This window comes from Rhinoderma darwinii, unplaced genomic scaffold, assembly GCF_050947455.1.
Source record: "Rhinoderma darwinii isolate aRhiDar2 unplaced genomic scaffold, aRhiDar2.hap1 Scaffold_617, whole genome shotgun sequence".
Classification (NCBI taxonomy): domain Eukaryota; kingdom Metazoa; phylum Chordata; class Amphibia; order Anura; family Rhinodermatidae; genus Rhinoderma; species Rhinoderma darwinii.
Genome location: NW_027464173.1, coordinates 83,532 through 110,584, shown reverse-complemented (window position 1 = coordinate 110,584; position 27,053 = coordinate 83,532). Strand labels below are relative to the sequence as shown.

The 27,053-nt window shown below is 35.6% G+C and overlaps 1 protein-coding gene across 1 annotated transcript in view; it reads right to left on the bottom strand.

The window, feature by feature from the left end:
- Positions 1–27,053, bottom strand: part of LOC142726238 (titin-like) — a gene marked incomplete at its 3' end in the record, with an annotated part of 141,867 nt that overhangs the window by 33,269 nt on the left and 81,545 nt on the right. Inside the window, exons 154-203 of the mRNA XM_075849004.1 lie at positions 25,695–25,745; positions 24,841–25,239; positions 23,251–23,526; positions 22,796–23,071; positions 22,563–22,702; positions 20,055–20,181; positions 19,704–19,967; positions 19,227–19,493; positions 17,804–18,067; positions 17,555–17,694; positions 17,323–17,449; positions 16,884–17,150; positions 16,381–16,647; positions 16,017–16,283; positions 15,780–15,919; positions 15,215–15,341; positions 14,410–14,552; positions 12,973–13,096; positions 12,628–12,894; positions 12,203–12,300; positions 11,880–12,048; positions 11,510–11,776; positions 11,145–11,414; positions 10,124–10,402; positions 9,629–10,037; positions 9,374–9,498; positions 9,003–9,269; positions 8,463–8,732; positions 8,074–8,376; positions 7,678–7,980; positions 7,404–7,591; positions 6,786–6,900; positions 6,397–6,681; positions 6,163–6,314; positions 5,627–5,774; positions 5,245–5,422; positions 5,027–5,148; positions 4,639–4,926; positions 4,212–4,508; positions 3,921–4,107; positions 3,687–3,802; positions 3,287–3,586; positions 2,667–2,966; positions 2,417–2,522; positions 2,120–2,316; positions 1,724–2,029; positions 1,360–1,638; positions 973–1,272; positions 586–888; positions 120–494 (exon numbers count right to left, since the gene is read on the bottom strand). Coding sequence (XP_075705119.1) covers positions 120–494; positions 586–888; positions 973–1,272; positions 1,360–1,638; positions 1,724–2,029; positions 2,120–2,316; positions 2,417–2,522; positions 2,667–2,966; positions 3,287–3,586; positions 3,687–3,802; positions 3,921–4,107; positions 4,212–4,508; positions 4,639–4,926; positions 5,027–5,148; positions 5,245–5,422; positions 5,627–5,774; positions 6,163–6,314; positions 6,397–6,681; positions 6,786–6,900; positions 7,404–7,591; positions 7,678–7,980; positions 8,074–8,376; positions 8,463–8,732; positions 9,003–9,269; positions 9,374–9,498; positions 9,629–10,037; positions 10,124–10,402; positions 11,145–11,414; positions 11,510–11,776; positions 11,880–12,048; positions 12,203–12,300; positions 12,628–12,894; positions 12,973–13,096; positions 14,410–14,552; positions 15,215–15,341; positions 15,780–15,919; positions 16,017–16,283; positions 16,381–16,647; positions 16,884–17,150; positions 17,323–17,449; positions 17,555–17,694; positions 17,804–18,067; positions 19,227–19,493; positions 19,704–19,967; positions 20,055–20,181; positions 22,563–22,702; positions 22,796–23,071; positions 23,251–23,526; positions 24,841–25,239; positions 25,695–25,745 — 11,235 coding nt within the window. The remainder of the gene's footprint in view (positions 1–119; positions 495–585; positions 889–972; positions 1,273–1,359; positions 1,639–1,723; positions 2,030–2,119; positions 2,317–2,416; positions 2,523–2,666; positions 2,967–3,286; positions 3,587–3,686; positions 3,803–3,920; positions 4,108–4,211; positions 4,509–4,638; positions 4,927–5,026; positions 5,149–5,244; positions 5,423–5,626; positions 5,775–6,162; positions 6,315–6,396; positions 6,682–6,785; positions 6,901–7,403; positions 7,592–7,677; positions 7,981–8,073; positions 8,377–8,462; positions 8,733–9,002; positions 9,270–9,373; positions 9,499–9,628; positions 10,038–10,123; positions 10,403–11,144; positions 11,415–11,509; positions 11,777–11,879; positions 12,049–12,202; positions 12,301–12,627; positions 12,895–12,972; positions 13,097–14,409; positions 14,553–15,214; positions 15,342–15,779; positions 15,920–16,016; positions 16,284–16,380; positions 16,648–16,883; positions 17,151–17,322; positions 17,450–17,554; positions 17,695–17,803; positions 18,068–19,226; positions 19,494–19,703; positions 19,968–20,054; positions 20,182–22,562; positions 22,703–22,795; positions 23,072–23,250; positions 23,527–24,840; positions 25,240–25,694; positions 25,746–27,053) is intronic.

The following is a 27,053-nucleotide window of genomic DNA, read 5'->3' as shown; positions in this document are numbered from 1 at the left end:
ATACTTACACTTATAACAAAACGAATTCAATAGTTAATCAGGAAATGTTATAATTCTTATCATTAATAGAATTTGTATTTATTATACATAGGGTACAAATTATATATAGTATTGCTTACCTAATACATTTACTTCACATGTAGCTTTTGCAACACCATGATCATTTTCAACCTTGATTGTAAATATGCCATAATCGGCCCGTATGGAATCTCTAATGGACAATTCGGATTCTCCCTGTCTACTGTTGTCAACATTTAAACGCTCTGGCAAAGAAAGGTGGAATGGTTCATCCACAACTGCTTCTTTTTTCTTGCGGGAAACAATTTTTTCCACTCTTTTCTTTATCTCCTCTGGTTTGATTACTTCATCATTTCTATGCCAAGTAATGGTTGGATATGGTGATCCACTTATATGTGCATCCAGTGTAATCTCATCTCCTTGCCTGACAGAAAGTCCAGATTGTAAACTGCCTGAGAGGAATACTTTTGGAGGATCTAGAGAGAAGAATCAATAACAATGTGTTAATGTATATACTTTTAACCCATAAAGTTTTTTGATTCTTTTCTACAATTTCTCTTTGCTTACCCATTGGATCTACAGCTATAATTCCTGGGGATACACGGGAGGGTTCACTAATTCCTGCAGCATTTTCTGCACGTACACGATACTGATACTCTTTTCCCTCTTCCAAACCCTTCACAGTGTAGGTGAGTACAGGAACAATAGATTCATTGCAGCGTTCCCATTTTTCACCACCTTTGGGAATCTTCTCAATGATGTAACCCATAATCTTGCATCCTCCATCATACTGGGGAGGTTTCCATGTCAGAGTAATAGTCTTTGAAGTGGGATTGTGAGTATCAAGATCAACAGGTGGATCTGGTCGTTCTGTAAAATAATATTAAAAAACAACAATCAAAACACTTCAATTGTTATCTGTGCACTATTATCTGTAGTCATGCAATAACCTACGTTTTGCATCCTCTGCAATAATTGGATTTCTGAGTTCAAGATATTCCCCTCCACCAATCTTATTAACAGCCTTGACTCTGAAATAGTATTCTCCATTAGGTATCAGATCTTTAATATTCCATGTTAATTTGTTTTCTCCTGACATCACTGGTGTGTAAGTTCTTCGTCCAGCTTCTCTGCGCTCTAAGACATAATGCACTACTGGAGTTCCACCATCATAATCTGGTGGCTCCCAAGAAACTTTGCAAGTATTTTTGGTAACTTCTGTAGCTTTAATGTCCTTGCATTGTCCGGGCAAACCTAGAAAATATAAACATGAACGGTGAATAAATGTTTTTTTTTGTTGCTATAAATAGTCAGCTCTTTCTACCAAATTACATTATTTACCTATGACTTTCACATTAATGGATCCTGTAGTTGATCCTACTTTGTTTTCCAGTGTGATGGTATAGACTCCAGCATCTCCATGGACAACATTAGACACATCTAAATTGGCAGATGTGTAGTCACTCTTGGATGATACTCTGTCAGCAATTTTAATTTCTTTGCCATCCTTATGCCAGCTAATAGTTGGTAATGGAACAGCTCTGAATGGCACAGGAATAGTTAGTTTTTCTCCTTCTACAACAACAATGTCTTGGGTTTTCAGATCAATTGTTGGATTACCTGTAGGGAAAAATATATGGATATAATTTACCATAAATTTTTAATCTCTGTATTCAATGATATACAATATTAACAATATACTCACAGTCAGGATCCTTAGCAAACACATTCTCTGAAATTTCAGATGGATCACTAGTGCCAATAGCATTGACAGCCCTAACACGGAGGATATATTCTTTATCAGGAATAATGCCTTCTTCAGTATTGTACTTCAGGTCTTTAACAGGTCGTGAATTGATTCTCATCCACTTTTCAGTGCCTGCTGGGCATGCCTCAATATGATATCCAATAATGGGGCTACCACCATTTTTCTCTGGAGCCTTCCAGGCAATAGAGATGTGGCTTCTGGTTGCATCAGTAACATGTAACTCAAGAGGAGGTGATGGAGGACCTAAAAAAATGTAAACATTCAAGATAATTTTCAAATTCTTATGAAAAGTTATTTCTTTAAAGTCTTTGTTTGAGTCTTTATAGTACTTACTTGTTGGGTCTTCAATTGCCAACATATCTGTAGGTTCACTTGGATGACCAACACCAGCTTCATTTTCTGCCCGAACCTGGAATTGAACTTCTGTGCCTTCAATAACATCTGTTACCCTGAACTGACAGTCTGGGCCAGATGTCCTTCCAGATTTAACCCAGCGCGTGGCCAGTTTCTCTTTCTTTTCAATAACATATCTGTTTAAAGTAATATGAAAATGTTTTTAATATATTTGTAAATATCAACACAGCATGATATAGTCTGTGCATTTGCTCAACCTCTGTTTTTATAATTTACCTTTGTATGGGTCTTCCTCCATCATTTTTGGGTGCTTCCCATTTCAATTCAACATGTCTCTTTGTTACATCAACCACTATTAGTGCGTATGGTGGTCCAGGGGTAGCTAAAAATATAATATGAGTGTTAAAGAAACTGTTTGCTGTGAAAACAGATATTTTAGAGACAGTAATCACTCATGAACTGGATAAAAATGTATGTTTTGCCATTCAGTATTAAAAATGATAACTTACTAAAAATGATAACTTACTAAATGTATCCTTGGCCAACACTGAGTCTTCTAGTTCACAATAGTCACTTTGTCCTGCTGCATTTTCAGCAGCTACTCGGAACACATATAAGGAACCTTCAGAAAGTGGGGTCACAGAACATTTGATGTCCTTTACTGTGGTGTCCACTGTCTGCCAGCCCTTGCGTCTTACGTCTCTCTTTTCAACGATGTAGTTGGTAATTGGGGAACCTCCATCTCTCTCGGGAACCGTCCATTTAAGATCTGCTACATTCTTACTTATATTAATAACCTCAAGCCAGCGGGGTGGAGAAGGAGGATCTAAAAAATGTATAAGAAAATACATTATTATCATAATAGTTACTCATTTACAATAATAATCTATAAGTAGCTTGCTGCATATATAATTAATAGCTATACTTATAGACTAACAACCTATGAAAAGTCCAGTTTACATCCAATGCTTAGTTTACTACATTGGCGAGGTTTGCATAGAGCTCTGTACAAAGTTATCATTAAAATACAAGCATACACACTACAGTTTTATATATATATATATATATATATATATATATATATATATATATATATATATATATAAATTTGGACTTCAAAAAGTAAAAATAAAATGTATAACTTACTAAGTCTCTCTTTGCAGAGTACTGGGTCACTTGGTTCGCTAGGCTCGCTTTCTCCAGCTTTGTTTACAGCTCTTACTCTAAAAGAGTACTCCTGCTTTTCCATGAGGCCTTTCAAAAAGTGTTCTGTGTTTGGAATGCCATCTGCCACTCTAACCCATTCATCAGTTCCAGTCTTTAAAAGCTCAATAACATAGGAATCTATCTTGGCACCACCATCATGTTCTGGTTTCAGCCAGTTCAAGAATGCAGATGTTTTAGCAACATCTTTGACAGTTGGTTTGGTGGGAGGCCATGGTGGATCTACATCAAAAGAAAAAAAATGAGTTTTATAATAATGTTGCATTCACAATAATAACCAATGCAAAACTGGCTTTATTATATATGTAAAAATTAAACATACCAATTGGATCTTTTATTAAGATAGGCTCAGTCTCTCTACTTGGCTTTCCAGGGCCAGCAAGATTTTCTGCCAAAACACGGAACTGATACTTCTTTTTGTTTGTAAGACCTTTGACTCTGTTAAAGATAAGTGTATACAGTTAACATGTATTGTAGCTTACTGATATATTGTTATTTAAAGATATATTTATTAACAGCAGGGTGATTAGCATAAATATTAATATGGCGTGTATACCTATATGTAGGATCTTTAACAGGAGTTTTGTTGCATCTGACCCATTTTCCACTTTCAGGATCAAGTCTTTCAACCCAATATCCAGTTATTGGACTTCCACCATCTTCATCTGGTTCATTCCAGGACAAAGTCACTGATTCTTTTGTAATGTCAGAAGGTTCAAGGCGGGTTGGTGGTCCAGGAGGATCTGTAAAACAGAATCAACATTTAATATTATAAGATCCCATTCACTGCACAGACCAAATCTTTAGAGTTTGAAGGACAAATCAAGCAATGTTTGTATTTCCTTACCGAATGAGTACTTAGCAGTCATGGAGTTAGATTGTACAGGCTCTCCAATACCGTACATATTTTCAGCACTGGCCCTGAAGATGTATTCTTTAAGAGGTGTAAGTTTTGCAGCCTTAAATCGAGTCTCTTTAATTGTTGATGACAATTTGTTCCATATTTCACTGTCTCCTGCTTTTTGTTCCAGAATGTAGTTGCTAATCCTTGAGCCACCATCGTCTCGTGGAGGATTCCAGGTTAGTACACAGGATTCATTTGTAATCTCAGAAATATCAAATGCAGCTGGAGGTCCAGGTTTATCTGTGTATTTAAAAAAGGTGTGTTTATATGAATTAAGTACACAAAGTAGAAAACGTTCATCTGCAAAGCAGCATTTGCATTTAAATTTTAGTTTAGTTTTTAAATGAACCTAAAAGAAAAAAAATGGTACCTAAAACATTCACTTCAACAACGGCTGTAGCTCTGCCAGAAGTATTTACTGCTTCTATTATGTAAGTTCCAGAGTCGCTTCTTTTGCTCTCTGTAATTACAACTGTAGAATGTCCTGGTTTGGATTCAATTGTAACTCGAGTGTCAACTCTCAGTAGAGACTCAGCTTTGTTCCATGTAACTTTAGGTTCTGGTTTCCCCATAATTGAAGCTGGTAGTTCAATTTTGGTTCCAGCCTTCACTGTTATGCCAGCTATAAGTTTCACATCCAAGAAAATTTCAGGTGCCTCTATATTAACAAAGGGAAGAGTATATTAGTAAAATATAGTATATTGTGGGCATTGTGAATAATAACTCTTTTTTAAATAAACACTCAGAATATTAAATACCTTTAGGATCTGTAGCTAGGATATCATCTGTTGGTCTGCTCGGTTTACTGGCACCAAGTCTATTGAGTGCTTTTACACGGTATGAATACCATTGACCATCAGTGAGATTGTCCACTTGCAACCTATGAAGAAGATGCATTTTCCATGTTACAAAAGAAAAACAATTAAATGTCTGCTTTTCCTCTAAAATGCTCCCACCAAACAAAGATCACACTTACTTAGTTTCTGTAACAGAATCGCCACAAATTTCCCATTTGTCAGTGCCACGCTGGCATTTCTCCACCAGATAACCCTTGATGCGTGAGCCACCATCATACTTGGGTGGCTCCCATGTGAGGAAAATTCCTTTAGAAGTTGGATCGCGCCACTTAAGATTTTCAGGTGGGTCAGGAACAGCTGTAATAAAAGTAGAATATAAAAAAATTTGTGAAGAATATATTGAAAAACATGAACTATGTGCTAGTAAAAAAAATGCTTAGTCTCTCCTTTGCCTTTTAATATAGGAAACGATATGACATGAATTGAAAAAAACGTGTATATTTATATCTGTATTTTGAGAATATTGGTTTTCTGAAAAATAGAATAAAAACTCTAACTTACTTGCTGGTGCAGACATGTTTACTGGTTCATCAATGTATGCTGGTTCTCCTGGTCCGCACTTATTACAAGCTGAAACGCGGAATAGATATTCCCTGCCTTGTATAAGGTCGGATACTGTGAATTCTTGGTCAAGGACATTTTCTATGACCTGAAACAGATCAAAACTTTCAAAAATCTATTTGTATTTTAATACAACAGACAATTGTAAACACTAGTTTACAGCTTTTATGTTCAGTTTAAAGAGTTGTATGCTAATATGAACTTAATTGTAGTCCATCTATCTCATGTTAACTATCGATTAACCGATTAAACAATGATTAAAGCTGTCTCAGTAAAATGAGCTGATTGTTGCATGTCCGCCAGCTCTGCACTTGGACCATGTGCAACCGCTGGAGGGTAAATGTAGTATTACATGGTTCCTATTGAAGTCTTCAAAGCGTACAAAACTCTATATATTTAAACTTTTCTATTAATCTTTCTCTGCTTTAAGGTTAACAATTACATCCTTATGAAATTAATATTAGCTTATTACGTACCCTAGCCCAAGTCTTGCGGTTGACTTCTCGTTTCTCTATAAGGTATCCAGTCAGTGGACTGCCGCCATCATTCTCAGGTGTTTCCCAAGACAGATTCACAGTACTTCTTGTGAGGTCCCCGACCTTTAGCTCTCTTGGAGCACTTGGACGAGCTAGAAAAGAATTTATAACAATTAATTAAATAAACGTATTTCCCTCAGGATTTATTTGATAATAAAGTTTATTAGCCCTTACCAATAACATTGACATCTATTTCTCCAGACAATGATATCACAGAATTCTGAAGCTCTAATGTATAAATTCCTTTGTCAGGACGTTCGCTTGGAGAAATAACAAGCTCCGTAAAAGTTGCAGTTGTATCGATTTTAACACGTTCATTACTTTCCAAGACTGTACCATTCACTGACCATACCACGGTAGGTGTTGGGTAGCCAGTAATAGGAACATGTATTTTAAGAGGTTCAGGGACGATCACTTCAAGGCCATCTTTGAAAGCACTTAAATCCATGGTAGGTGGTGCTAAAAGTATAATAAAATAAAACAATTATATATTTTGTTTGTAAATACATTTGTTAACATCCATATTTGAAATTAAAATTTTTGAATGCAATTCAAATACTCACAGTGAGGATCATCTGCGGTGAGTGGTCCTAGGCTATCTGTAGGATCTGATATGCCAGCTGCATTCTCTGCAGAGACTCTATAGTAATAGTTTGCTCCGGACTTCAAGCCAGTGACCTAGTATAAGCAATCAAGTAGTTTTATGAGTAAATAACGACAGAATGGAGCCCTGACAGACACAAACAGAAACCGTAGGTGTAAGTTTCCATCACCATTGATTTCAATGGTGACGGATCCGGTGCCAATGGTTTCCGTTTGTCTGAGTTGTGCAAGGGTTCAGTCGTTTTGACGGAATCAATACCGTAGTAGACTACGGTATTGATTCTGTCAAAACGACGGAACCCTTGCACAACTGAGACAAACAGAAACCATTGGCACCGGATCCGTCACCATTGAAATCAATGGTGATGCAAACGGAAACCTATAGTTTCCATTTGTTTCAGTCAGGGTCCCGTTCTGATGGAAAACTCAGTCGGAACGTCAGAACGGGACCCTGACGCAGATGTGAACGAAGCCTAAATCTGCCAAACCTAGAAATTTGATTATGGTAATCTTTAAAAATGAACTTTTTTTGTTTTGCTAAAGAGAATTTTGTTTATTGAATTCGTTTTTGAACATACCTTGTATGTAAGATCAGGTGCGAGTCTCACGTTACAACGAATCCACTTATCAGTGCCTTCTTCACATCTTTCAATAATATAGCCTAATACTGGGCTTCCTCCATCCTGCAGGGGAGGTTCCCATGTAAGCTGAACAGATTCCTTGGTTTGCTTAGAATGAGTAAGATTGATAGGAGGACTAGGTTTTTCTATAAAGAAAAATGTGAATACATTTCAATTGTCTTTGACGTCTATCATTTTAGTCAGTTAAAGTCAACTATGAATATGTACATACCAATGGGATCCCTGATCTTTACAGCACGTGTTGCAGCACTTGGTTTGCCAACTCCAGCTTGATTTTCAGCTCTTACTCTGAAAATGTATTCCTTGTTCTCCACAACATCATTAAGAGTTGCTCCCAGCTCATCTGGTTTGGTAATCATGGCAGGGTCCCATTTAATGGAAGCTCTGTCACGCAATTCAATAATGTATGATATTATTTCAGATCCACCATCGTACTCTGGTGGTTCCCAGGTCAGTGATGCACCAAACCGATTGACATCACAAACATCTACATTCAATGGAGGTCCTGGAACATCTGTAAAAAAAATAAAAAAATCATATTTTATTCATTATAATTTTTGATAAAACAGAAATTCCCAGTCTTGGCCATTTGTTGCTTAGTGCTTACCAAACTTGTTCTTGGCTTCAACAGGTTTGTCTGTTTCTACTGGTTCACCAGCACCTACTCTGTTCTTTGCACTGACACGGAAAAGATATTCCACACCACCCTTCTGGAGTCCGGTAACTGTGTATTCACAGCTGTCTGCATGGTCAGTCACGAGGACCCAAGTCTTACGCTTAACATCTCTTCTTTCAATTATGTAGCCAGTGATTTTACTACCGCCATCACTCTCTGGTTCTTCCCAAGCCAGGCTGACTTCTCCATCATATGTATCAATAACCTCAAAATTTCTAACAGGTCCAGGAACATCTGAGATAATTTAGAAAATTTTTGTTATAAAAGGCTTGATTTTAAAAAAAGGTAAAAATTTCTGATGACATTCAAACACAACTTACCAATTACGTCTAAGTTGATATGTGCCTCTGCCTTGCCATGTTTATTTTGTAGTATGATTGTATAGTGCCCTTTGTCAGCTTTCTTTGTTTCAGGGATTCTAAAGCTTGTGTTATTTGCTGTAGTATCAACATACACATCAGGCAATGTTTCATCTCCCCTACGCCATTCAGCTTCTGCTTTTGGATAGGCATCATATGGTACAGACATGGTAAGTGGCTTGCCAGCATCAATCACAATATTCTGGTCTGCTGTCTTGATCTTTGGTACAGCTGTTGATGACACAATATGGTAAGTACATTAATGTTATATGTACTTCTGCTTCATTAGGTATAATTTTCAAATAAATATATGTGTGAATATGAAAGGATATCGTAGACTAATCCCATATTTTTATTATAGTAATTTACTTATGGTTTTCATTAAGTCTAAAGCTGTAAATAAACATGATAGCAACTTAGAATACAAGTGAATGATTAAAATTAGTAGTGAAAAATGAAATTGATCGCATCAGGTATCTATTATAAAAAAATATACTATACCTGCTAACTCAAGTTTTGCTCTTGCTTCTTTATCTTTGGCAATAAATCTGTATTCACCCTGATCACGGGGTCTGATTTCACAAACTTGCATTCTGTGGACTTTTCCTTCACTCATCATTTGATGTTTGTCTCCCTGGACAATGATCATATTATTTCTCAACCATTTTACTTCAACTCTATCCTTGTTTAACTCAGCTTCAAAGATGACATCTGTGCCGGGTGCTTCAAAGACATCAAGTGGTGGCCTAATAATCTCAATTGGAATTTCTAAATAAAAATAAAGCAAAAATGTAATTTAGAATGAGTTAAATGCAATATGAACGTACAACTTTTTGGAAATAATTGGATAAACAATAATTTTGTTATTGTACCTTCAACAAAAAGTCTAGCTCTAGATTTTCTCTCATCAATTCCGCATGAATATTCACATTCATCTTCTGGTCTGCAGTCTTTAATGATAAGTCTGTGGAGACTTCCATCTTTCTCAAATTGGTATCTTAAGAAAAAAAATTAAATATATATAAATATATAAAAAGACATAACAAGTTTAAATGCATAATAATCTTAATATTTCAAGTAAGGAATATGTATTCATATTATTAATACCAAATGCACAACATTCTTACTTTTTGTTTCCTCTAATTTCCCGACCGTTCCTGTACCATTTCACTGCGGCTTTCTCCTTGGAGAGCTGACAAGTGAAAACTGCATCCTCAAATTCAATAACAGTTTGGTCTTGTAGATGCTGTACAAAATCTGCTGGAGCTTCTGTGATTAAAAGCTCTGCTACTGCCCTGTCTTGTCCAGCAATGACAGTGTATTCGCCTTCATCGACAAAGCCACAGTCTTTGATAATCAGAGAATGTTTGAATTTGTCAACTTTGTACAAAACTCTTTTGTCCAGAACAACCTCTTGGCCATTCTTCATCCACATGACTGTCGCATTTGGACGGTTGACTTTGCAGCAGAAAGTTACTGATTTCTTCTCCATTGTCTCAATATCTTCAATAGGCTCAACAATCTTCAAATCCTCTTCTGAAATAAGAGATGAAAAGTCCTTACAGTCATAGTGGTTGAACATAGTGGAAGACAAGTCAAAATAATGTTCACTAGCTACTTACCTGAAACAGTTAGAGCTCCAGAAGACTTCACATGTTCACCTCTGTTGTTACTCAGTTGTATTGTGTAAGTGGATTGGTCATCTAGTTGAGCTTCTCTGATTCTAAGAGTATAAACTAAATCTTTGTGTACCATTACATATTTGGGACTATCAAATATTGCTTCATCATTCTTGAACCATTTGGCTTTGGCCCCTTCTGTGTTGACTTCACAGTTAAAGACAAGTTCTTGTCCCTCTTTAACTTGTTGGTCCTTAACAGGTGTTATGATCCTAAGTCTCTCTGCAAAACAAAACACCCAGTGGTAAGTATCCTGGCTTCATAACTAACATAATACAAGTACTGATTTGTCCACCCTTAACTTTTTTGTATTGTGTTAAGTTATACAATTTGTTATGTTACCAATTCAATACAATTTTGTGGCATCCAGTTAAAAAAAACCATATACAATGCGGTATACATTTTTTTTATTATTATAGGAGTCCATGGGCGATGGATGCCACTACATGCCTATACAGTTGCCTCTGTCACAGGCATCTCTTAGCGGCTTATATGTTGTACCATCCACAGATTCCAATGTATACCTATACAGAAGCATCTGTCGGAGGTATATGTTTTTTGTTTTTTTTACATGTTTGTTTAACATCTCATGCCATACATATCGGGTTTAGAGATAAGTTATGGAAGGACACCTATGTATTGATGGATACATAGTTAGATAGAGAGAGGGAGAGAGAGAGAGAGAGAGAGAGATTGAGAGATTATAGATAGATGGATAGATAGATAGATAGATAGATAGATAGATAGATAGGCATATATCCTAAAGTGAATGAGGGTGTGACAAGTATGTCTCATTCATGATTTTCATGTTGCATAATGAGTATTGTAGGGTGGTAGCATGTACACTGAGTTTTGGATATAGAGTGCAAGCAGAATGCACTGTAACAGTTCACTTTTCTCCAATAGATTCCTTATTAGATTATATTAACAATATTTGGACTTTTTTCCATGTCTTACAACTTACCAATCACTGTCAGTTCTGCTGTTGCTCTGGATTGTCCAATCATGGCAGCATAGCCTCCTTCATCTTCTTTTGGCACTGCATCTTTAACAATAAGTACTCTCCTCTTGCCATCAGAAATTATGTCATACTTATCACCAGACTGAAGGATCACATCATTCTTAACCCACTGAACTTCAAAAGCTTCTTTTGAAACAGAGCAGGCAAATTCAGCTTTTTCACCCTCTAGTACCTCAATGTTCTGTGGTCTGGAAATAAACTCAGCAGCAAGTTCTAAATAAATGGTGAAAATCATTACTTTACCATGCTGTACTGTTAACTACAGTATAAAAACTTTAATTTCATAGGAAAATAAAGAAATTTCTTACCTTTAATTCCAAGGTTTCCTGCTGTTTGTGAATTTGGCAGTCTACAGTTGTATTCTCCAGCATCATCCAAGTTAATATTATGAATTATCAAGATTCTCTTCCTGCCCTCAGCAATATGCTCATATCTACCACCATCTGGTAATTCAGTATCTCCTTTAAACCAAGCAACATCAGCGCTGGCCTTTGAAACCTCACAAACCAGTTTGACAGATTCTGATTCACATGCTTCAATATTAGGGAGATTTTTAGTAAACACAGCTTCTTCCTCTGCAAAACACAAGAGTGAATTTAGTAAGATTAAGCCAATTATGCAAAACATATTACATTTTTAGATTGTCTCATTTGATTATGGCAGGTAGTTATTGCTTACCAATGACTGTAAGCAGTCCGGAGGTTCTGGCCATTCTTGACTCACAGACATATTCTGCCTCATCATCAAATACACATTTGTTCACAACCAAGGCACGTGTTACTCCTTTAGATATGATATCATATTTTTTGCCTTTTCGAATTTCAATTCCATCTTTAAACCAACGGACCTTTAGTGTAAAATTATTAAAGTAGGTGTAGGAAAAAAATACAAGAAGATATTTAATTCCTGGACAACGCGTAGAATATATAAAGTTTCAATATTTTTGTTCTATAATTGAGCAAAGTAGCAAGAAAAGATGAAAATAAAGTAATATAAGATACCTTGGCACTTTCACGAGAAATTTCACACTCAAAGCGAGCAGTTTCCTTCTCTTTAACTTCAAGATCAGAAAGGGGTTTGGCAAATTCCACAAATGGAGCTGTGAAAGAATATTACTTGGGTCATTATATGAAGTAAAACCATAACTATAATAATAAGTTGTCCATAAATCTGTCTACAATGGAAGCTACAATGCTCTGCTGACTCCGTCATTCAATGGATACCACGGACGGCCGACGGATTCCATTGTCTTACAATGGGGTCCATCAGTTTCTGAAGCGGTGTCCGATGTTTTGACAAGAAAAATAGCTCTATACACACTGCTATTCTCCCAGTCAAATGTGTGAACAGAGCCTAAGAAACAAATACCAGACTATATCAATAAACGTAAGCCTCGGCAACTTAATGTTCATATAGAGCAACTTACGTTCTACATTCAAGAATGCGGATGTCTTGAATTCCTTGGCATCACAGGTATATGTCCGTGCATCATCCAGTGTGCAGCCATGAATGATAAGCTTTCTGGTTCTGCCATCAGCAATAATGTCATATTTCTTGGTCTTGTGGATTTCTTGGCCATTCCTAAACCATTTAACCTCAGCTTGCTCCCTGGATAGCTCACACTCGAGAACTGCAGTGGCTTCCTCTTCTACTGTTTGGTCTTCAAGAGGTTTGGTAAATTCAACTGGAGGTTCTACAAGGTTGAAAACTGGTTAAAAAGTGCTCTTTGTGTTGATGCTTAGAAACAGAAACATTGAAGCTGCTGCTTTACCTTTAACAATCAAGTTGGCCTGGGTCTTAAAGTCTTTTGCAGTGAGTGTTACCTCTCCAGCATCTGGTAACTGCACATCCCTGAGAGTGATAGTGTGAACTCTTCCTTCAGCACGAGTAACAATCTAACAATACAAATATTTTTTATTGTAAGACTTTGCAAATTAAAAAAAAAAAAAAAACAGCGACACCTTTCTTGTTTCTCCAATAATTTTACAATGAAATAGTCACACGTAAATATTTACAGATATACAAACGCATGTGTTGTCTCTATTTTATCTTATGTAATTACTGCAAATAACTATTTTGTACTGCACTAAATAATTTGCAATATATTTAATTTTGAACACAACTATAGCATTGTAATAAAATTATATAGTGACACTATATAATACTGGCAAAAAACAAAGCTGTCTATATCTGTTGATCTATCTATCTATCTATCTATCTATCTATCTATCTATCTATCTATCTATCTATCTATCTATCTATCTATCTATCTATCTATAGATCTAACAATCATTGTGCACAATTTTTCATTAATTGTTCAGTATACAGTATTTTTATCTGCTCTTTAGCACAGCTAATTTTTTAAAAACTTTGTACACAAAAAAGCTTTATTGAAAATGTTAGCATAAACAAAATAAAATAATAATAATAATATTATTAATAATAATAATAATAATAAAAGCCTTACATATTATAGTGGTAACTATAATAATCATAATAATAATATAAATTAAATGTAAGCTTCAAATTATTATATTTTTAATATCACATTTACGCAATACGTTATTTACTGCTTTTATTTTGTAAAACTATGTTATGAAACATAAAATTTCATAACTAATCATTATTTTAATAGTTACTAATTAATGCAGTCAGGATAGATTTTTTTTTTAATTACTTTGGGCTATGGTATCTTGACATGTAAAAGGAGCACTTGAAGCTGGGATAAAAATAGCAGATGAGAGAGCACTTGGAGTGCAAATCTGGACACAAAGTTATACTGTCAATTGCCTGAAATGGAATTTTAAGCCTGCTAATCCCATATATGCACAATACTTTACTACAGTTATCAAATGAATGAAAAACTATTTAAGAAAAGCATGTTGCTCAGCATACCTTATCATGGATACAATATTAACCAAATAATGAAAAATATTCAACAATTAGTTTCAGTAAAATAAACCAAATCTTCTAAATGCACATAAAGTAGTAGTAATAATAATAATAATAATAATAATAATAATAATAATAATAATGATCCAAGTATTTCCATTATTTTTGCTTCTTAACCTTATTACTACTACATGCATTTAGCAAGAATAAATTTCAAATATATACCTTAGTGTTATTTGATTAAAGATAAATGTGCTAATATTCATCAATGTTTTTATTTTTATTATACAATATAATTTGTTGAAGTTTTCCTTACCTTATCACTTGATTCCAGCTTTTGTCCATTGAGCAACCACTCTACAGGGATCCCTTCATAAGAAAGTTCACACTCGAAGGTAGCCGTCTCCCCAGCTGTCACAGTCACATCTTTCAAGGGCCTTAGCAGGCCAATTACACGGGCTTTTCCAACAGAAGACATTTTCCATTAAAATCCTCCTTCACAGGAAAGCACAGGCCCTTTACCCTCCAATTTCCATTGCGGCTTCCCTTCAGGGTGCTGAGGGCTGCACTGAAACTATTTAAAGTCTTTCACTGACTGTGGCCTCCAGAATCTACTAAGGGGTGGGGCCTGCCACCATATGCATACCGTGTTTCCTTACTTTCAACAGAGTCAGCAGTATACAGTATGAGTGTAGCATCTGTCCACCCACCAATCAACCATATGTCTCTTGCTACATATGCATATCCCTTCTAAAATAGCAAACCTACTAGTGGACAGAAACAGGTGGCACCAAGCAACCTTATCTGCTGCTGTCCATCAATCTCTTGGCACTTTCCAAAATTGTAACGATAATGATCCCACTATCAGCAGTTAACATGCCAACACAGCAAGTCTTTCTTTGTAACTATCCTCTTTCATAACAACTTATTAGATAAGTATTCCTGGTATCATTGATGATGCAACATTTTCAGTGCAATTAGCTTATTGTTTTTCTAGAATTAATATTTATCCACAATACCATACAATGACAATACTATATATAGTTGCAGATTTTGATTATTTTTATCCACCCATGGATATTTTTTTAAAGCAATATATTTTAATTAAAGCAATACATTACCTTTCACTTTGAGATGCGCACTGGATTTTGCATTGGCTGCTTGAAAATCTATCCCACCAGCTTGGTCCAAATGCACATTGTAAAGAATGAGGAAATGCTTTTTGCCTTCCTCTTTGATTTCACAATCCTAAAATAATTACATTTATTACAATTCGATTCAAAACGTCATTTTCTCAAACTTTACTAAGCCTTCTATATACTAACATTATATACATTTATATGCTAAAATTATTGTACTTTTTTTTTACTGTACCCTTAATGTAAATATTAAAATGATATAACTTTGTTCTTTATTTTTGCTGCACCACTTCCATGCTAATTAAAAAGGTTATGTATTTCTAGAAGTATTTTAAAATGTTACTTTATGGACTCTACAAAAGACTACGATCAAGCAAAATCTTTAAAAGGATAAACATATACTTCAGAATTATTTATTTACATGTTATGTATAAGTGCCCAACTTCTAGTTAAAGTAAATTTGTACCCTGATGTAAAACACTCTGCAGCATTAAAAAAAACACCAGAAAAGGTAAGACTAATTTTAGCGCATGCTAGAAATACTTACCGGAGAAGAATGTAAAGTCTCTCCTTTCAGTTTCCAGTTAGCATGGACCTCTTCTTCAGATATTTCAGTCTCAAAACGAGCAGTTTCTGTTTCTATAACTTCCACACTGTACAGAGGGCGGACAACCTTAATGTCACGTTCTAAAGCAGACAAATGAAAAACCGGTGTCATAAAAAGATTTTGTCACTGTAAACTGTCAAAAATAACAATAATTTGTCATTGGCTTATAAGAGTCACCTTCAATGTTGAGTTTGGCAGTGGTTTGGTCAGTGCCACAGTCACAAGTGTATTCCCCGATGTCCTTCTTTGAAGCCTTTTTGATTGTAAGAATGCGTTTCTTCTCATCTGATTTAATTATTACATTTTTGGATGGAATTATCTCCTGTCCATCCTTGAACCATTTCACTGGTGCTTTGGATTTGCTGACCTCGCAGAGCAACACAACTTCATCTTTCTCCACAGCAGTGTAGTCTTGAAGTTTGGTTACAAAATATGGATCTCCCTCTGCACGTAAAGCGCATAATCAGAAATACCAAGTATTAAGGGACGTAATGGCAGACATTTTCAATAAAAATAAATTCTTTTTTTTTACAAAACTTACCAATAACAGTAAGTTTAGCTTCATTTGTTTTTCCCATGGCTTCAACTTTTATAAGAGAAGTGTCATCCAGAGTGACATCCTTGAATTTAATAGTGTGGAATTTGCCATCATCATGTATTGACACCAGCTTGCTAGGATGAAGGCGCTGGTCATTCTTGAGCCAACTAACTTGGATATTTTCATGAGATAACTCAATTGTGAATTCAGCTGTTTCTTGCTCTTTAACAGTTACGTCTTTGAGTGGTGTTACAAATTCAAGACGAATACCTACAACACACAAATGTTTTTAAATGCATACAGAACATTACAAAGTTTAGCTGTAAGATCAAAAGATTTTTGTGCACATTGACTACTGCTAATGACTAATACAATTTTAGAGCTGAGAAGAACTATTGCTAAATTCTCCATAAGAAATATTTTAATATTATTGTAGCATTTATAACTGTAATGCAAAACAAAGTATTTTTCTAAATTTAGAGAAGAAAGTTATAAAAACGGCAAACCTTCAATGATGAGTTTTGAACTGGATCTCTTATCCTCTGCTTCAAACATGTATTTAGCTTCATCTTCAAATGCAACTGACTTGACCACCAGAGAGTGTCTTGTGCTTTCAGCAAGAAGTTCATACTTGTCATCTCCCTGAAGTTCCTGGGATCCTTTCAGCCAGCGGTATGTCTTAGGCAACCTTGAAGTCTCACATTCAAATCTTGCTTCATCTTTTTCATACACCTTGACGTCAGTGAGTGGAGTAATGAAGATGAGTGGAAGTTCTGTGATAAAATTAATTGGTTAGAAGATGTTCATTTATATATCAAATATTAATCACAATCTTGTCCATCTGTGGGCATGTGTAAAATGTGTATGTATAAAATAATTAAAAGTATAAAAATAATATGAATTCTTGCCATCATACATTTATACAATTATAGAATATAAGCCCACCTTTCACTTTGAGATTAGCCTCATTTTTGGCATTAGCAGCCTGGAAGGAAATCTCGCCTGCCATATCCAGTTTGCAGTTATATAATATGAGGACATGTTTCTTTCCATCCTCTATAATTTCACAGTCCTTTTCAAGAAGAAAAAAATATATATTACAATTAAGTAAATAAAATCATTATAATTAATTTCAATGATAAATGCATAAAAGCAATTAATATCATAAATGTCTTACAGGGGAAGGAGACAGGATCTCTCCCTTAAGTTTCCATTGGGCATGAACATCAGGTTCTGAGATTTCAACTTCAAATCGTGCTGTTTCACCTTCAAATACCTCCACTCCGTACAAGGGGCGTTCGATTTTAATGATGCGTGCTGCATTAGTAAAGAATATTTGTTCTCATTAATATAAATAATAATAATAATAATAATAGTTATATAAATTGCCCTAATTAAATCCAGAATATCTTGGCTATTAACCTACCTTCTATGTTTACTGTTCCTTTGGTTTTATCTGTTCCACAGTCACATTCATATTCCCCTTTGTTTTTTTCTTCAACTTTCTTAATCTTCAGAATTCTGCGTTTGCCATCAGTCTTGATAGTTACAGTCTTCGAAACCTTGATTTCTTCACCATTTTTAAGCCATTTTACTGGTACGTCTTTGCTGAGCTCACATTCCATTGTCATGTCATCTTTTTCCACTGCAGTGTAGTCTTGCAATTTTACAGTGAAATAAGGATCGGCCTCTGTAAACAGAGTAATTCAACAAATAATTAAAATCATGCCTAACATAATGCAGAGGTAGCAGGCCACCAATCCTGGAACCTTTATCTTTCAAATAGATAGACCAACAAACATACATATATACTTATACACAACATATATGACCAATACTTGACAGACAGACTTACATTTACAAAGTAACGAGTAAAAAAGACATACAAACAACAGAAACGCACACATAAGTAATGACATACACTAATGAATGTACAGTTCACAAAAATAACAAAATAAAAATATATATGTATACACATATATAACATGTAAATAAATACAAAACAATTATATATAGACATATACAACAGACCACACCACAAATATATACAAACACAACACTAAGCACTAACACAGTAAGCATACGTAATGAGCCTTTGCTTTAAAGAGCTTGGATGAAGAAACAAAAACTATACAACAAAAGAAAAGCAAGAGCGACGAAAGACGTTATCCATAACAATTGCTTTAAATTGGGCATTATGAACAGAGACTATGGTTCGTTAATAGGGCTTGGTAAATATAAAAAATGAAATTAAAATCGTGGTATAGGCAATTAGAAAAATAATGAAAAATTTAATTAGATAATAAAGTGAAATGTAGCATTAATACTTGTAAATAATATGAATATAGCAATGTCTATAAAAGCTTCACAGACATGGTAGTATTAAAATAGTAATGTTATATATGTTATATGCCAAAATGTGTCAGATTAGTTGCATATTAAATAGTTTTAATTACTAGAAAGTGGTAAGGCATACATATCAAAGATGTTAAGGCCTTGGAATCATTGTATCAAAATGCAGGCACTTAGGCACATAGCACATAGGTCTATAAGATTCTAGTAATGTTCATTTCACTGGAAGAGCTTTATGAGCGAAGACTGCTACTGATTAAAGTGTAGCTAGCATAGCAGTTGTGTGCCAAGAGTACAAAAGAGGAAAGTGGAAAGGAAGAACATTTTAGACGGAGACGAAAAAGCATCAAGGCAAGAAGGACTGTCCGATAGGTTTCCTCCATAGTGGAAAATGTACAATGATTACGTAATAGCAATGACCATATAATTATATACATGTATATAATTATATCAATAACAGTTACAGCTGAGTGACTGCCATTTAACAAATATCATACCTAATACTTTTAGATTGGCTGTTGTATGTAGACCTTTAACTTCTGCTTTAATTTGGGAGATGTCATCGAGAGTCACTTCTCTGATTTCCAGTCTGTGATTCTTGCCATCTTCAGAGATAAGAATGGTTCTACTTGTGTGTAGTTTCTTGTCATTTCTATACCAAGTCACAGGCATATTCTCATGGGAAAGCTCAAAATTAAAGATAGCTGTTTCTCCTTCCTTAACAGTCTGATCTTTAAGTGGTGAAATAAACTTAAGTCTGATTCCTGAAACAGAAGTATTTCAAGTAAACATACCGTTCAGTTTGCTACCAGGCAGAAATATACTCCATATGAATTTTAGGGTAGAGCAAGAGTCAGTGTAAGTTACTGATTAAAGGTATTTATTTTGATTTCTATTTTTTTTTAAACTTTGCTGTATATGGATTTTTTTCATTAAATGATGTTTGCCCATCCCTACTATTGTAAACGACTTGCCTTCTACTGTGAGCTTGGCTGTTGTCTTTTTGCCATCAACCTCTGCAGTGTATTCCCCTTCATCATCAAATGCTGAGTCATTAATGACAAGGATATGCTTTTTTCCATCAGCAATAATGTCAAATTTGTCTCCGGCTTTAATAATATCTGGGCCTTTTGACCATATGACATTTGCTTCTCGGGTAAGAGCACATTCAAATCTAGCCTGGCGCTTCTCTGGAACGGTAATATCCTTTAGAGGAACAGCGAAGTCGAGCTCAATTTCTGAAGGCATAAGGTGGTTCAAAGAAAAGCGTTAAGAGAACAGAGAACATATAACACTTAAGGGCCTAATTTTCAAGTGAAACATACCTTTTACATTAAGAATTGCTGAGGTCAGGGCATTCAAAGCCTGGAACAGAACTTCGCCTGCTTGGTCAACCTTGACTTTATGCATGGTAAGGAAGCGCTTTCCTCCTTCAGCTTTGATTTCACAAGTCTAGAGGACAAGCAATTTGAAAAGAAAAATATTTTAATTCAAAACTATATATTGTTATAGAATATAATGCATCCTACAAACAACTGTTGCACCCTAGTACTCATTTGCTTTTCTATTCCTTAGCTGTTTGCTTAAAATCTTGTGGCTACATGTTTAAAGATGATCTGTCACCAGATTTCACAATAATTAAAACCACAGAAAAGGCCATACTCACCACCTAATCTGTGAGTATGGCCTTTTCTGTGGTTTTAATTACATTCTATGTCCCATTGTTTTGCATATCTCAGATTTCACAATACAAACTGCATACATTATTAAAAAATCTCTTAGACCTGATGAAGCTGGTGTATTTACTTTGAAAATTCATAACGGAATGGCGGTATAATTCTCTCTCAAAGTGTTTCTGCCTGACATTAAACTAAACATGCTTATTTTAATATTAGGCAGGAAAAATTAGAAAAAGGATTATACAGCCATTCTGACATGGATTTTAAAAGTAAGTAGACTAGCTTCATCAGATCAAAGAGATCAATTTAGTAATGTATGCAGTTTATATTGTGAAATCTGGTGACAAACCTTCTTTAATACTTACATTCATATATAAATTATAACCACCATTCTTCATCTACCTTCTTATTGGTAAGATAGTGATGTTTATTATTACATACATATTTTTAGGAGTGGAATAATTGATTCATGGATTTATTGTAATTACCGTATTTTTTGGACTATAAGAGGCAGTTTTTAGCAAGAATAAATCTTGCTAAAAAGTCCCTGCGTCTTATAGTCGTCAGTCAAGGGACCCAGCAGCGCCGGGACCCCTGACCGCTCCTTACATAACCCCTTCCTGACCCATGATGTGCCGGCACATCATGGAGCGGGGAGGGATGACGTATGGAGTGGGCTCACGTGCTGAGCCTGCTCCTTACACTGCAGGTGTCAGCGGCTGACACGCTGCTCTAATGGCCTGGAACTGTTTCTGGCCGTTTAACTAGTTAAATGCCGCAGTCAATAGCAACCACAGCATTTATAGGTGTTTTCCCATGAAGGACATTTATGACACATCCACAGGATATGCAAAATGATTATCCACTACTCACTTGATCAGAGTATGCCCACTCAATATCAGCAGAGTGCAAATTCCTAGTCCAGGGATCCCTTCCGGACAATCGATTGATACCAAAAATCTTGAGGACAGCATCCATATGTCAAAGTAGTAAAAGGTGTTTATTTACACATCCCAATAATAAAGTGCTATGTTTCGACTCCGCAGGAGTCGTTGTCAAGCATGCTTGACAAAGACTCCTTCGGAGTCGAAACGTAGCACTTTATTATTGGGATGTGTTAATAAACATCCACAGGATATGTCATAAATGTCAGATAGATATGGGTCAGACCTCTTGGACCCGCATCTATCTCTAAACCCCGTTCTATCTTACCCGACTCCGCTGTCTTCCGGCCACTTCACTTCCTGGTTACGCAGTTTCTGTAGCTCCCATACAACTGAATAGTAGTTACGGAAACAGCATAGCATGCTACGCTGCTTCTGTAACTGCCATTCACTACTCTGGGAGTTACGGAAACAGCGTAGCTCAGCTAGTTATGCTGTTTCCTTAACTCATCCATGTATTGTACCAGCGATCTAATGATTGCTGGTTCAAGTCCCCTAGAGGAACTAATAAAATGTGTAAAAAAAAAAAAAGTTAGATACATTTTCAGGAGTGTAAAAAATGTTTAAAAGTAAAAAAAAAACCTTTTCCCATTTCTCCCCAAGCACAATGTAAAAATAAAAAAATAATAAAAAAGTTGGTATCGCGCGTCCGTAAAAGTATGAAACTATTACAATATAGAATTATTTGACTCACACAGTGAACGGCGTAAAAATAAATAAATGTAAAACCCCAGAATCATTGTCTTTTGGTCACCATAGCGCTAAAAAGAATGAAATAAAAGGTGATAAAAAAATTGTATGTACCAAAAAATTGGTGCTAATAAAAACTACAGCTCGTCCAGCAAAAAATAAGCCCTCACACCGCTCAAACACTGGAAAAATATAAGTTATGTCTCTCCAAATGTGGTTAAACTGATCAAATATTTTTTTTTAACCAATAGTTTTTTCTTTGTAAAAGAAGTAAAATATTAATTTTCTTCCTATTTTCTGTTGTCTAAAACCTGGGTGCGCCTTATGGTCAGGTGCGTCTTATAGTCCGAAAAATATGGTATTTTTTTCCCCCTTCAAATATGAGGTAATTAGCAACTACCCCCTAGAGGCCCTTCTCTGTATAAACACTATAGGATAATAGGCTGAACGTGACAGACTTGTGTCTTTATTTAACCTTACTATGTTACTGTGTTGCTTAAAGGATGGCTTTTTGACTCACAGGTGATGGACGTAATACTTCGCCTTTCAGCTTCCATTCTCCAGGAACATCTTCTTCAGATATCTCACAGTCAAAGGATGCAGATTCTTTCTCATAAATCTGAACATCCTCAATTGGTTTAAGAAGGTCAACTTCACGATCTAAGATATCAAAAGACAGGTCATTTAATGCTCTGTTAAACATTTTGCATGTTTAAATATTTTTAAACCTACACAAGTGTAATGTTTACATACCACCAAGTGTGAGTTTTGCTGTGACTCTTTTTCCTTCTACCTCTACGGAATATTCTGCTACATCTTCAGGACCAGCATTTTTAATGATTAAATAAATGCGATTTCCATCCTTTACCAATTCAGTTTTGTCATTTGGCTCTGCTGGAATCTCTTCATCTCCTTTGAACCATTTGATGTTTGGGGTTTCCTTAACTATATCTGCTGTAAACGTTGCTGAAGTCTTGGGTTTTACATGCTGGTCTCGAATAGGTTTGACCAACCAGTCACGGATGACCTCTGAAGAAAAGACAATAATTTGAAAGTTTTCATTTAATGTTTCATATTTTTACATTTTGAAACATAAAATGTATTACTCTTTGAAGGCACACTTAAAATCACACCACTAAAATTCTATGACATAATTTTATTTTTGTTTCGCATACATTAAGTTTAAAAAGTGCTAGTTTTAAACTCACCAACTACTTTCACATTTGAGGAACATTTGATATTAGCACTTTCCACAGAGCAAGTATATACTCCGGCATCTGGATCATCAGCTGCCAAGATGGTAAGTGTGCGATTCAATCCGATTATATTAATTTGGAATTTGCCTGGCTGTTCACTGAGTCTTTTTCCATTTTTGGTCCAGACAACATCCCTGTCTTTGTTTAGCTCACAGCTCAAATACAATGGCTGTGTTTTGACAACAGTGACTTCCTCTTCTAAGGTCTTTACAAAGCGAACTGGCAATTCTGCGGGAAATGCAAATGTATTATTAATATAGTAATATGTTGCTTAAACCACTATGTCCATAACAATATTATTATTAACCCCTTCCCGACATTTGACGTATCCATACGCCAAAGTCGGGTAGGGGAAGTATGGAGCGGGCTCACAAAGTGAATCTGCTCCATACAATGCCGGTGTCAGCTGTTTGTTACAGCCGACACTTCAGAGTAACGAGCGGCATCGCGCTCGAGCGCGATCCCGCTCGTTTAACTCGTTAAATGCTGCGGTCAATAGCAACCACAGGATTTAAACCGTTAGAAAGAGGGGGGCGACCCCCTCTAACAGCTCATCGCGCCCCGCGAAACGCAATCGCGTGGGGGGGGGGGCGATGGTTGCTATAGCTGCCTTGGGCTTACTGGAGGCCCCCAGGTCCACCATCTTTGTACACCTCCGGCAGGGCTTAATAGATGCCTGTCAGAATCACGATATACTGCAATACAGTAGTATTGCAGTATATCATGCAAGCGATCTAACGATCGCTGGTTGAAGTCCCCTAGGGGGACTAATAAAAAAAGTAAAAATTAGTTAAATAAAGTTTTTTTTTTGTGTAAAAAAAATAATTAAATATTAAAAGTTAAAAAAAAAAAACCTTTTCCCATTTTCCCCCTAGAGCATAGTAAAAAAAATAAAAATAAACATAATTGGTATCGCCGCATCCGTAAAAGTCTTAACTATTACAATATATGATTATTTAACCCGCTCGGTGAATGGCGTAAAAAAAAAATTGTAAACGCCAGAATCTCAATTTTTTGGTCACCTAATCTCCCACAAAAAAGGAAATAAAAAGTGATCAAACCGTCGCATGTACACCAAAATGGTATTATTGAAAAACTACAACTTATCCTGCAAAAAATAAGCCCTCATACCACTTAATCGAAGGAAAAATACAAAAGTTATGGCTCTCGGAATTTGGTGACACAAAATACATTTTCTTTTTTCCACTTACGTTTTTACTTCTAAAAGTAGTAAAATATAGAAAATACTATATATATTTGGTATCGCCGTAATCGCAAAAAACCATGGAGGAATCGCAAAACTACAACTCGTCCCGCAAAAATCAAGCCCTCATTCTACTATATCGACGGAAAAATAAAGACGTTATGGCTTTTGGAAGGTGGGGAGGAAAAAAACGAAAATGAAAATCTGAAAAAGGGCTGCGGCGGGAAGGGATTAAAAATTTACAAAGTAATACACTATAAACAATATGACAAATAATATCTATTTTAGTTTTTAATTCAATACCTATTTGTTTTTATTTTTGAAATAAAAGCAAATACCTTCAACAATCAGTTTGGCCGTTGAGGTTTTTTCTTTGTTTCCAAGTTTTGCAACACATGTATATTCTCCGTTGTCTGACAGCTGCACGTCAATGATATGAAGTTTTCTATCCTTGCCATCAGCAATGAATTTATGCTTGGGGCTTTCTCTCAGGTTGCTGCCATCTTTCATCCAGGTGGTAATAGCAGTAGAGGGTGAAATAAGACACTCAAATATTGCAGAAGAACCAACAGATTCTGCTTCTTGTAGCACAATGTCCTTCAGCTCTTTAACAAACTTCAGTGGAACAGCCTTCAATTGGTATGAGAATGCAGGCTCATCTGGAGGTTTGTCACCACCACTGCCAGGACGAAGCTTCTTCTTGTCAGCATCAAGGGGTGAAGGTGTCTTTTTGACACCTAAAATTCAGATTTGGACATGGGAAAACTTGATGAGGCTTTCTCTTATGCTAATGTAGCAACTTAACTGCACTCCAGGCATCATGCACATTTAAGGACATATACTTGATGTATAATTTTATACAGCAAAGTAATATATAAAATGGTTATATTGTAATGTATGGAAATGAATGAAAATTAAGTAACAAAATACACAACATCCTTCATCATAGTAAATCTGATTCATTTGTTTTAATTGAAAATCACTTATGAAATTAAATGTCTGTTTGCGTGATCAGGTGTCTTGCATCTGTTAGTAAATCAAGCAGGCAAATTTAAAGAATCAATGTTATCTACGTCAATATGGAAGTATCCATACAATAAATAAATGCAAAGCTACCACTGATACCACTTATATGTAAGTTTTGCAGAGTACAGACGTAATAGAAACATGCCAAAGTGCAACACAATCTCACCTTTCAGTGGTAGTTTACCCTTTGGTGATTCTTCTTTTGGTGCTTTACCATCTAAAGTGAAACAGTTAGTGAGTGATATTAGTAAATTTTTCTAAAAAATGTTGTGCTGGGTTTCTAAAATGTGTTAGCTGCATAAGTGAACTGTAATGGGTTAAATAAAACTACAATGGACTAAACAGGTAGCGAAGGTAGACAAAATTCTCGTGTTCATAAAATAAAAAATATAGAGATATTAGCCGATTCAACATGCATATCTGTGACATTAGATTGTGAACTTTCATGGAAACTTCTTCTAAACACAAAACACAAAGACAGACGATATAACAATATGAAAATAGATTTGTATGACACGTACATATCCTTGACACAAATGAAGAATGGACAAATATAATGTAGAAATGGAATGAAAGACGACATATGGTTTCTTTTCCAAAGATGTGCATGAAGACAAGTTTATGAATAAATGCAAATGATAATCAGAGTCTTCAAGCATGTATGAAATAAGCCTTTCATCCAAGAATATTTAGCACGCATGAAAATGATGGTGGCTGGTGGCATATGAAGTTTTAAAGAAAATCTTTTTTTGAGTAGAATCTCCTCACCTCGTCTTCCCATAGGCTTTGCTGGAGTTTCAACAGCACTTTTTTTAGTATGTTCGCTGTCCTCGCTCAGTATGTCTTCCTCAGAACCATAATCAGTGTGTTCGGATAGACTTTCTATTTCTTGTTCCCAGGCTTCCTCTTCCTCTGCTTCCTCAGATTCTGTTTTCTGAGGACTTAATTCCGTTTCATGTACAGGGGTCCTTGACAGAGGTGATTCTTTATCTAAGGATATCTTTGTCTCTGCTTTTTTCTGGCTAGTAGGTGTACTGGTTCTGCTGATCACCTTTCTAGAGGTGTCCTCTTTAGCTGAGATGCCTTTGCTAGATTGAATTTCCTTCTCAGTAGTAACGGGAGTCCTAATCTTCTCAACTTTTTTAAGTTTTGGTATTAAATGCTTTTCCTCATCAGCCTGTACTTTAGAAGTAACCTTTTCTCTATCTATTGGAGTTTTAAGACGACTTATTTGTTGTATATGGGCAACACTTTCTTTCGTATGTTCTTTCGCCTTTTCAGGTTGTACAATCTTTCCTTTATCTACTGGTCGCTTGATTTGGTCTTTTGTGTCACCAAATCTGGTAGTCTTTGTTTCATCAGTTATTTCTATAGCACCTAGTTTCTGTTGCTCTTTTTCCCTAGCTAAGTCCATTTTTCTGTCATCTACAATTAGTTCCTTTTTAGGTTTTTCTGAAACAGGTGTTACATCAATATCTTGCTTTTCTGATTTTGCACTAATTAAATGTTTCATCTTAGCCTTTGC